This window comes from Leptopilina heterotoma, unplaced genomic scaffold (assembly GCF_015476425.1).
Source record: "Leptopilina heterotoma isolate Lh14 unplaced genomic scaffold, ASM1547642v1 Lhet_54, whole genome shotgun sequence".
NCBI lineage: Eukaryota > Metazoa > Arthropoda > Insecta > Hymenoptera > Figitidae > Leptopilina > Leptopilina heterotoma.
The window spans coordinates 6,452,011-6,466,110 of NW_025111118.1; the positions used below are offsets into that span (position 1 = coordinate 6,452,011).

General features: G+C 21.8%; 1 protein-coding gene across 5 annotated transcripts in view; it reads right to left on the reverse strand.

Annotated features, from left to right (window-relative positions):
- Positions 1–14,100, reverse strand: part of LOC122508477 (insulin-like growth factor 2 mRNA-binding protein 1) — a 59,444-nt gene that overhangs the window by 19,576 nt on the left and 25,768 nt on the right. The window contains exons 1-2 of one of the 5 annotated variants that reach the window (XM_043621857.1): positions 9,797–9,813; positions 8,001–8,383 (exon numbers count right to left, since the gene is read on the reverse strand). The exons of 2 other annotated variants lie outside the window; for them this stretch is intronic. In XM_043621857.1, coding sequence (XP_043477792.1) covers positions 8,001–8,074 — 74 coding nt within the window. In that variant the 5' untranslated portion in view covers positions 8,075–8,383; positions 9,797–9,813. Of the gene's footprint in view, positions 1–8,000; positions 8,389–9,796; positions 9,814–14,100 lie in introns of those variants that run through there. 2 more of the 5 variants (XM_043621856.1, XM_043621858.1) reach the window with 2 other exon arrangements.

Genomic DNA, 14,100 nt, shown 5'->3' on the forward strand with positions numbered 1-14,100 from the left:
TTGTAATACCAAGTTTTTTCGAGTTCGATTTTTTGACATATCTTTATGTTATTTGACCTCAGGAGTTATTGCCTAAATTATCTATATTCAGCATATCCGGATCGCAAATACGGTTTACGGAGATTCTCACATAATGGCTTTTGAACTTCTTCGTGCCAGTAATGGAGACAGATTCTCTGTATTAATATGACCCACCCAAATGACCCCACAATATTAAAAAGAAGTCCAAGAATTTCTCAATGAATATTAAATAGAGAAAATTCATTTAAAAAAATTTTTTTCTGCCACACGGAATTTAATTCTTCTCACAGAGTGACTATTTATTCTCAGAGAAAATTCACCAGCAAAAAAAAAATAACTTTGTAAATTTTATCATAATGAAAGAAAAAAAATTTAAAAAGCTAAATTTAAAATTCGATTTTGTTTTTTGTTTGTTTTTTTTTCTTTAAAAAATATTGTTTGGCAGATCGAAAAAATTCAGATATTTCTTCATGATTTATAATAAAACAATATTTGAAATTAGAAAATATAAAAAAATTATGATTAACAAATAAATTTTGTTTATTATATGCTTTTTTCTATAACAAATTTCGTTTGACTGATCTAAATTATGCAAATTTTTCTCCTATTTATTTATAAAAAATATGAGAAAATTGTTAATTTTCAAAAAATTATAATTTAGAAATAGGAAATATTTTATGCATAATTTCTATTTCTCAATAAAAATATTGTTCAGAAACTCATTCTTTCCTTTTGGAAAAGAAACATTACTCATTCTATTCTATTTGTCAATTACAAATTTTAATTGAAAATGAAATTGAAACTTTTTAAATTTTTAGAAAATAAAGTAAAATTATTCGAAAACATCAATAACTTTTTTTTTAAATAAATATTTAATCAATATTATTTTTCTATAGGAATTAAAAATTTCAAATCAAATAATTAAAATCTTTTTAAATTCAATAACTTTAAATATTTTTATAAAACATGAAGATAGCAATTGCTCCGAGTCAAAGACTCGGAGTGATCGATTTCTTCCTGTTTTATAATAATTAAAAATGACCGAATGATAAAATCCTTTTGTTTTTATATTATTATTATTATAAGAATATTATTACAGTAAATTTTTAATAATTATTTTCATCATTTCAAATCAATTAATATTTTCTACAATTTTTAATTATTTTTTATGAAAATAATTGAAAAAATTTTATTATTTATAAAAATAATTGAATTATTGCGAAAGAATTTATAAAAAAATTTGTAAATAATTGAATTCCTGAGAAATTTTTATTATTTATGAAAATAATTAAATTGTTTGCGTACTATTTTTGGGAATTTGAAATTGATTTTTGAAAATAATTGAACTTTGGAAAAGAATTTTGTTATTTATAAAGATAATTGTGATTTTGACGAGAATTTTTTTTAAAGATAATTGAATTTTATGAGAAGAATTTTATCACTCTTGAAAATAATTGAATTTCTGCAATTATTTGTCATTTTTCCAAAATTGAATTTTTTTTAGTGTTTTTAACAAAAATTTGAATTACAAATTTTTAAATACTATTATTTTTAAAATTGCTAATTTTATCCTAAAAAGTTAGCTAGTTTGCTAGTTATTGTTGCTAATTATCAATAATTATTAATATTCCTGTTAATAAAAAAAATGTATTTATTTAATTAATATTTTATTAATAAAAAATTTATTTATTTTCACGTAAACGGACTTAGAAAAAAAAGTCGTATCGTTTCGGTTTATAAAGAAAAAAAAAAAAATTCGAAACCATTTTCTTTTGTGCCTAAATTATTTCTGATATAACAAATATTGATGGTTCCAAATTTAATGAGAAGGAGTTTCAAAATAGCGTTGAACTCGCACGTGTAAGCGTTTTAAGCAGCGGTAGGAAAAAAAAAATTAAGAAATATTACGGAGGCGCAGTTCGTAGAAGTCATATTGTCGTTCAAGGTCAATTTCAACGGCCATTCACATATACGTCAGAATTAGTAGGGAACCACTTCGGCAGAACGTTAGACCTTCATTTTGTGAATAAAGCAGATGGCATAAAGGAGAAAGAGAGAAGGAGAGAAAAAGAACGAAAAAGAAAAAAAATAATGAATAATACGTTGGGGCATCGAAATACTAAAATTTTTGGAATTCTACCCTCACCTCTATTCAATTATTCCACATTTATCAATGAGAGAAATTAAAAAATTCCACGTGACAAAAAATACCAGCAAATACCAAAAAAAATATCCTTTTTTTTACTATTTTGACTTTATCAATAAAAAAATTTTTTTTTTATTTTTTTAATATTTATTGGTGTTCTTATCTTTGTTTATCAATTTTTTCTCTAGGGGAAAAAAAATTGTTCTCTTCTACACGTCATTTAAAAATACACAAGTATGCAACGTGTATAGTGCTTAGTCAGAGATCGTTCTTTTTTTTCCGGGGCATGTGAAGGAGATATATTTATGGGTTAATTTATTTTTTTGTAAAAGGATGTTGCGTCACTTTTTAGAGAACCGATTCCGTGTGTGAAAGAGTGTGTTTCAAGTCGAGGGAATAAATTACCTCCTATCTAGAGAGAACGAGAGAGAGAGAGAGAAAGACATTGAACCTATCGCAGTTATTATGATACAAATATTTCGAAACTAGTGGAGAGAGAAGCAAAAAAAAAATTCCCAAGATGCAACTTTTCGGATGAAAAAATTAATGAGATGTGGAGAAAAAAAAATTACTGTCAGGAAAATCAGGACAAACCATTATTAACTATTTTTACTGCCACTGATTATTACTACTATCAATATTACTACTATCACTGTTTTTTACTGTACCACTGATTATTTTTACTATTTATTATTTTTACTATTTATTATTTTTACTATTGATTATTTTAACTATTTATTATTACTACTATTGATCATTTTTACTGCTGATTATTACTACCATTGATTATATTTACTACTGATTATTACTATTTTTGATTATTTTTACTACTGATTATTACTACTATTCATTATAACTACCACTGTTTATTACTACTATTGACGTTAATCACCACTAATTTTTACTGACACTGACTATTTTTACTATCACTGATTATTCCTACCAATGATTATTGCTACCATTAATTATTACTTACAGTAATTTTTACTATCCCTGACTATTTTTACTATCACTGATTATTACTACCAATGATTATTACTACCAATGATTATTACTACCAATGATTATTACTATTTACTATTATTAATTATTACTTGCAGTAGTTTTTACTATCCCTGACTATTTTTACTACTGATTATTACCACCATTGAATATTACTCCCACTGATTATTTTTACTATTAATTACTACTTACACTAATTTTTACTATCACTTTACTACCATTAATTATTGCTTGCAGTAGTTTTTACTATCCCTGACTATTTTTACTACTGATTATTACCACCATTGAATATTACTCCCACTGATTATTTCTACTATTAATTACTACTTACACTAATTTTTACTATCACTGATTATTTTAGTTACTGATTTTTACTACCACTGATTAATTTTACTCTTGATAATTACTACTGCTAATAGTAACTACCACTATTCATTACTACTATTGACTATTTTTACCACTGATTTTTACTACTATTAATTTAATAATCAATGGTAATAATAAACAATAGTAAAAAATATCAGTGGTAGTAAAAATCACTGCTAGTAAAAATAATCAGTGGTAGTAAAAAACAGTGATAGTAGTTATTGATGGTAGTAAAAAACAGAGATAGTAGTAATTGATGATAGTAATAATCAGTGATAGTAGTAATTGTTGGTAGTAATAATCAGTGATAGTAGTAATTAGTAGTAAAAATAATCAGTGGTAGTAAAAATCAGTGACAGTAAAAAACAGAGATAGTAGTAATTGATGATAGTAATAATCAGTGATAGTAGTAATTGTTGGTAGTAATAATCAGTGGTACTATTAATTAGTAGTAAAAGTAATCAGTGATAGTAAAAATAATTAGTGGTAGTAAAAAACAGTGATAGTAAAAATAATTAGCGGTCGTAAAAAAACAGTGATAGTAAAAATAATTAACGGTAGTAAAAAAACAGTGATAGTAAAAATAATTAGTGGTAGTAAAAAACAGTGAAACTAGTAATTGATGTCAGTTACAATCAGTGATAGTAGTAATTGATGGTAGCAATAATCAGTGATAGTAGTAATTAATAGTACCAAGAATCGTCGAATATTATAAAAATAAGTGATAGCAATAATTAGTTCCTTTTTCCAATGGTTGTGACAAACAACCATTGGAAACAGGAACCAATTATTGCAACCATTTAATTTCACTGATTGTTATTATAACCATAAAAAATCAGTTTATCAGAAAAGTCGAGCGTCGTGAGACTTTTTTTCCTTCTCATATATATATTTACTTTATTTAACATGCAAATGATAAATGCAAAGATTCGAAAGCATCCGTTTTGGTATAATGTTAAACTTGCCGGATGAATTAGCGAGTTAGTCTGCCAAGTCAAAATGGTTAGTGAGCGCAGATTGGCACGATAACGAGGCAAAAAAACGACGTGTTTACGCGATAATTCTGCACTGTCTGAAAAGTATAACCTCCGAACTATCTCTTCATGCAAATCCCTTTCCTTTTTTGTTCTCCACCCGAGAGCACGCTTTGTTTTTTTTTTTTTTATTACGTCCTAGAAATAATACCTTTAATCGCTTATCAGAATAAAACACTATTTTTGTTATCACTATTTTTTTATTAAAATTTTTACCACTATTTTTACTATAGTAAAATTAATTGAATTTAAAAATTGAAAAAAGTTTCAATTAAAATATTTAATTGTATTTTAATTATCACTATTTTTTTTATTAGTTTTTATCATTATTTTTACCAGTGGAATTACTATTGGATTCAAAAATTGGATAAAGTTTCAAATAAAATATTTAATTCTTCTTTTATTATCACTATTTTTTTATTACAATTTTTACCACAAATTTTACTACAGTAAAATTAATTGGATTCAAAAATTGGAAAAAGTTTCAAACAAAATATTATTTTTTTATTATCACTATTTTTTTATTATAATTTTTATCACTATTTTTAATAGTAGAATTATCAATTTTACTACAGTAAAATTAATTGGATTCAAAAATTGAAAAAAGTTTCAACAAAAAATTTTTTATATTATTTTTACTTTTTAGTATTAAAAAAAAAATGCACTACTAGTGGATTAAAAAAATGAGAAATAGAAAGTTTCGTTTCACTAAAAATCACTTTTTTTTATTATAGAATTTTTTTAAATGAATTTTATATTAGTAGCGGAAGTTAAAAAATGAGAGAAGTTTGAATAAAAAAATAAGAAATAGAAAAATTTTTCTAAATAAAAAATTTTTCTTATCTTAAAAAAGTACGTGAATGTATTTTAAGATGCTGCATCAATTTTTGAAATGACAGTGTTGCGCTATATCGATATAATACCGTTATAAATGTAGAAAAGCATCCTATCTCATCGATTATTCAATATTCTGAAATCATAAAATTCAACCGCATATATGCGAGTGAAATAAAAAATACGAAGAGTGCATTGCACTTTGTTTTTCAGAATTTATTTATTCTCCCCCCTCCTCGAAAATAAAAATAACATTAAATAATTATTTATTTTAAAAAAATGACAAATTTCAATTATTAATATTTTTTACTTTTTTTATTCGCCTACTGGAATAATTTTTAGGTCAATTAATTAATTTAATAGACGAATTAATGAATTTAGGGCTGTGATTAAAAGGGAAAAATAAATTGAATCACTTAATTGATTAATTAAATTTTATTAATTAATTACTTGAATTAAGTGTAATAAATAAATTAAATTCACTAATGAATTAAAATTAATTGAATTGAATTCATCAATGAATTAAAATTAATTAAATTGAATTCATTAATGACTCGAGTTAATTGAATATTTACTAATGAATTAAATTCAATTGGATTTAATATTAATGACTCGAATTAATTGAATTGACAAATGAATTAAATTAAACGAATTGAATTAATGACTCGAATTAATTGAATTTACTAATGAATTAAATTAATTGGATTTAATTAATTAATGAAACGAATTAATTGAATTAAATTAATGAATTTATTCAATTAATTAAATTGAATTAATTTGAATTGAATTAATTCGAATTGAATTAGTTTGAATTGAATTAATTTGAATCGAATTAATTTGAATTTAATTTAATTTAATTTAATTGAATTTGAAATTATTTTCATTAATAAATATTGAGTTAAAAAAGATGAAGTAAATATTTTTTTGCACAGAAAAAGAAAGTATTTTTTTTAATATATAAATGATGTAAGAATTGTCTCTTGAATTGAAAACTTTTAACGTCTCGTTTTAATGACCTCCAAGTGTCAAGTTAACATTTCAAATGTAATATGAAAGCACTATTATTTTGCTTACGCGAACGAGAAACGTAGGGTTAAAGACATGATTAGGTTTCCGACATACGTGCGATAAGAGTTCTTGATCTCAAAACGAAAAATATATCACAAAGTCTTCTCTTGCGATCTCAAAGTAATGCAAATTTTATACTCTCAAGATCTAAATGCGATAAAATTATTATTGTATAACCAACTTTTAACTATCTCAAATATTATTATTTTTTATTTTTATTACTACTATTTTTTATTTTTTAAAAATATTTTTATTATTATTATTCTTTATTTTTGTTACTATTTTTTTTCTATTTTTACTATTTTTGTATTTTTTACTATTTTTGTTATTATTATTATTATTATTATTTTTATTACTATTTTCATTTTTATCATTATTTTTATCTTAATTCCTTTTTTTATTATTATTATTTTCAATTCCGCTCACGTCTATACATATATGGACTCCAAAGTTATTTATTCAAAGTTATTAAAAAAAAAAATCCTTTATTTAGATGAAGTTTATTTTAGTAATAAAATTTATATACGCACTTCTTGACTTTTTTAATCCTTTATTTATAGTTCCAAGTCTTTACGATTCTTTTTATATTCGTGCAAATTAATGAGCTAACAAATAAAAATAATAATAAAATTTTCTCGCTTGTTATCAAGTAAATAAATAAATAAAAAAATAAATAAACAAAGAAAATAGTAGGTAGTAAATATAATTATAACAGTAATAAATAGGTAATAATAATTAATAAAATAATATTTAATTAAAATATAAATATGCTATAATACGAATTAATAATTAATAGAAATTAATTAAAAATTTTATCCTTCTTGATTCTCAAGAAATTTTACTTAGTTCGATAAATACAGATACTAATTAAGTCTTGGAAATTACTGACTTGAAAATTAGGGAAATCTCATTAAAATTGAAAAAGTAAACAAAAATATTTTGATTTGACAGTAAAAGATTCCATCATAATTATGTTAAGTAAAATTCAATTAAATATTATAACTGAAGAGAAAAAAAATTATATGTTAACTGAGTTCATCTTTATATGTTTCGAATACTTAAAATTGAAAAATTAATCAAAATACGAAAGAAAATTTAACAAATTAAAATGCTATTAGTAATTAATAATTAAAATATTAAAAAATTAAATTATTTTTTTTTATTAAAGTTCTGTATATATTAGATTTTTAAAATTCGTAATTAATTTTCCCGCTTTCTTTAAATTAATTACTTTAATAATTATTTTTAATAAATTATTTTAATAATTATTTTTAATAAATTATTTTAATAATTATTTTTAATAAATTATTTTAATAATTATTTTAATAAATTATTTTAATAAATCATTAATCGAATTTATTTTAAACTGAAGAAAAAAACGTGAATAAATTTTTGAATATAGAGAAAAAGAAATTGCGAATAAATAATTATTAAATGTTGAAAGAAATCAAAGGAAGAAGGAAAAAAGAAAAAGTGAATGGACTTTATAATTTAGTTACTCAATTAACATTAATATAGTAAAAACTCACACGTATGGCAACACTGGCTGTAGTTGTACATGTGGTGCACTAACGTAAACCGGGAAAACACAATGCGAATACATGTAGATTGAGTCTTTGAACAACAATAACAAAATTTACAATGAAAATTGTCCTTCTTCATTGCCAACGCGCGAGCAAAGATTGACGATCGTTGTCAAAGTAACACATCACACACAATTATACAAAAACGAAAATTTATTTCAAAAACAAAACTATTTCGTATTTATATATACACAAATATATATATACAATTATATTTATTATATAAATGTTCTTATACATACAGTCGAAAATTTTTAGTCCTTCAAAAACACTATATTCCCTCACACAATGAAAAATTAACAAAAGTTTGTAAACAACCTCGAGGAAAACTTTTCTTGAAAAATTCAAATTTTTCCGTTAATAAACTGTTTTTTTTTTTTTTAATTAACTTCCTCTCTTAACTTTTTTTTAATTAACCATTAAAAAATTTTTATAAACTATTAAATAAACATTAATAATAGCTCATTTTAACATTTCCTTAATTAATAAATTTAATAAATTTAATAAATAAACAAATAAACTTTCAAAATGTCAAAAAAAATACTTTCACTAATTTGGACAATAAACAAAATTTTTTCTCAGAAGAAATAAAAAATTTTCTTTTGCTATCGTTCATTAATTTGAATTACGAATAACAATTATAAAAAAAACAATTCCCGGTACGTGTGTCTAATAAAATTCAAAGTAAACAAACGAAATCTTTTCTTCTAATCTACATGAAAAAATATATAAAAAATTGTAAGTGAAAATTATTTGAAAGTGGAATTTAATTTTTGTACGAAAATTTCTTATTTATAATATGAATATGAATTTTGTTATTTTCATGTTTCAACTCGTGATGATTAATAAAAAAAACAAATCACATTACGCAATTGTAGTAAATGTAATGTAAAATGTAATTACATAAGAAGGTTTAAACAAAAATCTGTAAACAATAAATAAAAAAAATTATTCCAATCGAAAAGAAAAAATATTCTTCAAAAAGTAAACAAATTCCGAAACGTTATTAAAACACTACGATTAATAATTATCCAAGTTTTTTTTTATTACTTTATTTTAATAATTATTACAAACCACCTTAATTATTATTATTTTTATCATTATTATTATTAATATTATTAATATTAATATTATTAATATTTTTACTACTATTTTTAATAATATTATCTTTATTTATTTATTTAGATAATCCTATCTATTATTTATCTTATTATCTTTAATACTATTATTATTTTTTTTATTAATATTTTTGTAATTATTACCATTACTAGTTTTTAATTATTAATCACCATTATTAATGTTTACTACTATATTTTTGTACTATATAGTTCTTTTGTAATTTATTTTCGTCAAATTTCTGTTGTGAAAAATGTCAAAATTTTTTCAAAGTTAAAATTGAGAATTATTAATGAAAAAATGTTTATTAATTAAAAAATTTTAAAATGTTTATAAATTATAAACAAATAAATAAATGTTAAATAAAAACAAGAGTCTTTTTAAAATCACACGACACTTTGAAGGCAATGAATCGTAACAAACAATGAAAACCACGTGTTATAACTGTTAATCATGAATGATAAAAAAAAAAAAAAATTTGCAAATTTAGAAAAAAAAGTACGTAAATATTTCTTTATGGAAAACAAAAGAGAGAAAGTTAATTTAAAAAAAGGGAGATATTTTTTTTAGAAATTTTGCAAAAGTAAAAAAATTAATTTTTAAATTATTTAAAACGAGAAAATAACTTGTTGAGCAGAAAAAAATAATGATAAGTAAATAACAAGAGAGTTGGTCTGACTCGTGCACGCACTAACTACTTTACGTCTCTCGTCGCGAACTGTATATGAACTGGTGAGTGCAAAATGAAAATGAACCGTCGGCGACGAAACGTGTGTGTATTGAGAGGCAGCACGATCGTTCCTCAACCACACATTATTCTCTCTCTCTCTCTCTTTCTCTCTTTCTCTCTTTATAAATTCTCTCTTCAAAAACAAATTGCGACAAAGAGACACGAATTTTTTTTTTTTTTTTTTATTTTGCAAAATTTGTTTTTTTTCTCACGAATTTTTTTATTTTAAAATTTAAACAAATTTTCGATTTGCGAATAATTTGATTTTCGAATGAAACAATTTTTTTGGATTTTTTTAAACATATTTTTATTTAATTTATTTTTTTATTTTTATTTTTATTTAATTTTATTATTTTAATTTATTTAATTTTATTTTATTATTTCCTATTTATTTATTAACTCTGTTATGATTGATTATAATATAAAGAAATTATCAAATTTGTTCAAGTTAAGTAGTTAATTAATTATAGTTAATAACAATTTATTTATTTACTCAATAAAGTTTACTTAAAAATGTGAATAAAAAAAGGAAATATTTTGTTGTTAGATTTAGTTTTATTTACAGTTCGTTTTGTACTGTAAATAAAGCAATAAACAAATTATTGACAATGCATTAAAAAAAAATTATAAATCAAGTAATAAAAAAGTTAAAAATTTAATTATAAACAAATTTTTTAATAAAGTAACAAAGAAGTGAAGAAATAAAAAAAGTAAGAATAAAAAATTGCAAATAAAATAGTAAACAAATTGTTAAAGTAACAAAGACGTTTTTAGTAATATGATAAACTAATTATTAAAAAATAATACTTGTTAATAAAGTCGTAAGGGAATTTTTTTATAGTATTTGGTTGAATTGATAAGTCGCGTGCTTGGTAATTTTACGTCTTGAGTTCGAATCCTCTTGAGGGGGAATTTTTTCAATATAGAAATTTTTGATAAAATAGTAAGTAAAGTAATAAAATAAAAGAATAAACAAAAACTGTTAGTAGAATAATAAAGAAATTGTAAAAATTATAAAATAGAAATTTAAAAAAAAATAAATTATTAACAAAATAATAAACAAATTATCCATAAATTGCTTTGTTAGTTTCGACAGATAGTTATTAATAAAATAGTTCAATTTTATAAATGAAAATAGTAAAATTGTAAATAAAATAATAAAATTACGAATAAAAAAATATAAATTGTAAACAAAATAAAAATTATAAACGAAATAGTAAAATTATTAACAAATTAAAAATTATTAACAAATTAATAATTATAAACAAAAGAGTGAAATTATAAATAACAAAATAATAAATGAATAAAAACTGTGAAGATAATAAACATTAATGAAGTAAAAAAAAATGTTAACAAGACAAAAAATAATTAAACTAATAAATAATTATAATAATAATAATAATAATAATAATAATAATAATAATAATAATAATAAAAATAATAGACAAACAAAAGAAAACAGAGCAGTAGCAAAAAAAGAAATTTTGATTCCAATCGAAAATAAATTTCCTCCTCTTTCACCGATCTACGACTATGAATAAAAAATATATTTGATTCAAGAGAAAAAAAATAATTGAAGTGATCAAGGAAACAAATGGCGATTCTTGCGCCAAGTTTCTGCAGCACCTGTTGCGAAAAGAATACCCATAAAGGTTGCAAGGTCGCCAAGTTGCAAGGTTAGAAATATCCGGAAAATAAATCTTGGATTTTAATGATGGGTCTCTAAATTCGATAAGCCCCTTCCTATCAAGATAAAGAACTATACAGTTCTTATATTATGTAGTATTAAAAGTCTGTCAATAACCCATATTAACGTATTAAAAAGGTCACGCAACCTAATTTCACTATATCTCTTCTTTCTTTTTTCTCTTTTACATCCCATTTTTTTTCCAAAAAAAAAATTTTATTAACGGAATATTTTAAGAGAAATTTATATTTTTAAAACTCTTATGCAAACTTTCTATTTTTCCTTTAAATCGACGCAGACAAAAAATATTTTATTTTGCAATAATAATTAATTATCAACAAAATAAAATTTTCACGTATTTTATTATTATTTTAATCATTATTACAAGGAAAAAAAATTATTCAATTCAAATAATTAATTACTTACTTTATTATTGCAATGAAAAAAATTTGATTCAAATAATCAACTACTTGACTATTATCAAATAAATATTTATTCGAATCAAATAATTTTCATCTCGATTTTTATTTAGATCAAATAAATTGTATTTAAAAGAATAATTTCAATACTTGAAGCAAAATACGATTTAATTGACTTAAATAAAAATTATTTATTTCTTTTAGACAAATAAATTTTTACTTGATAGTAGACAAGTAATTGTTAAATTGAAACAAATTTTTTTCATTGTATTACGAAATAATTAAAAAACGATTTGAACAAATTATATTATTATTGTTACTTAAATTATAATTAATAATATTTCCCTTGATCGAAATAAATTTATAAATAAATAAAAATTACAATGGGGAGAATCGAACCCCTGACACTTAATTTGCAATTTCTGCGCCTTAACGACTACGACTAAGAGCAACATTACAATTATAATCAATTAATTAATTAAAATTGTAATTAAATTATAATCAATTAATTAAAATTGTAATTAAATTATAATCAATTAATTAAAATTGTAATTAAATTATAATCAATCATAACAGAGTTAATAGTAAATAGATAATTAAACTAGAAACTAAATTATTTTCATTTCAAAATGGACAAAAAATTTTTTATATTTCAATTTTCGAATAATAGAAAAATTGGAAATTAAATTATTTTGACGACAAAATTGACACAAGACTAAGTATGAAAAATTTTTTTCGATAAAATCAATTGAATTGAATAAACTATTTATTATTATCATCATCATTATTCAAGTTTGAATTTTCCTCTTCTCTACTAATTTGCAAGGGAGAAAAAAAATGCTATTAATTACTATGCTAGTCATGTTTTCTCTGATGATAAATGACATGATAAACACGAAAGTAGAGAGAGAGAGGTGAAATTTCCATTTTTTTGAAATTTCATTTTGGGGTGTATATGTATAGACACATATTGGGGAATCATGGATTTTTAGGGAACAAAATTTGGCCCGCCTTGCATCATAGCGGCAACAGCTGTTGTTGCAGCTGCCACGTGGCGAATATATCCAGCTAGGGTTGGTCGAGACGTTTCACATTTTTCTGCCGATCTTTTTGTCTACGAAACTTTTATAGGGCGCGTTTCAAAATCGACTAAACCTTTGCAAAATCACGTTTCATATTTATAAATATGTACAAGATTCGTACGCCTATGAAAATCGAATCAAAAAAAAAAAAGAAATCTCACTCGATATTAAAACTCGAAAAAGAAACTATCGCACTCAATATTAAAACTCAAAATATTAAATTTTAAATAAAAAATAAGTGAAAAACAATATTGATACTTAATAACAGTGATAATAAAATTTATATTTAGAAATAGAATAATTTAGAAATAAAATAAAAAAAACAATTTGATCATTATTACAACTAATTATTAATTATTTATTACCATTGCAATTTCGAGTATTTATTTATTACTGATTTTTACAGCTTTTATTACAATTATAATCTGTATTATTATATTTTAATTATTATAATTAATAATTAATAACTAATAATTATTAGAATTATTATTAATTTTTTTGTTTCTGTTAGTCGTGATCGTTAAGGCGCAAGAATTTGTAAATTCAGTGTCAGGGGTTCGATTCTCCTCGAAACGGATTATTAGAATTATAATTAATTATTAATAAAAAATTACAATTATAATTTCTAGCTAATTAATAATTACTATAAATATTTATTATAAGTATTTTATATTAATCATATAAATAATTATAATTAATTATTAATTAAAAAATTAAAATTATTATCATTAAAATAATAATAATAATAATAATAATAATAAAATTATTATTTCGAAAATAATAATTTTATATAAATAGAAATTCTACGAACTTTGATTATTATAAATATATAAATAATCAAAAAATAAGTAAAAAAAGATCAATTTTTTTTAATTTTGAAATTATTTAAAAAGCACATAAGTGTTTTCCAAAAAACAGAAAGAAGAACTTGGAGTATTTTAACGTGTACTCCCCCTCCTCTCACCAAGCGCCTTTTTTGACAATTTTACGAATGCTTAAACAATATTTTTTG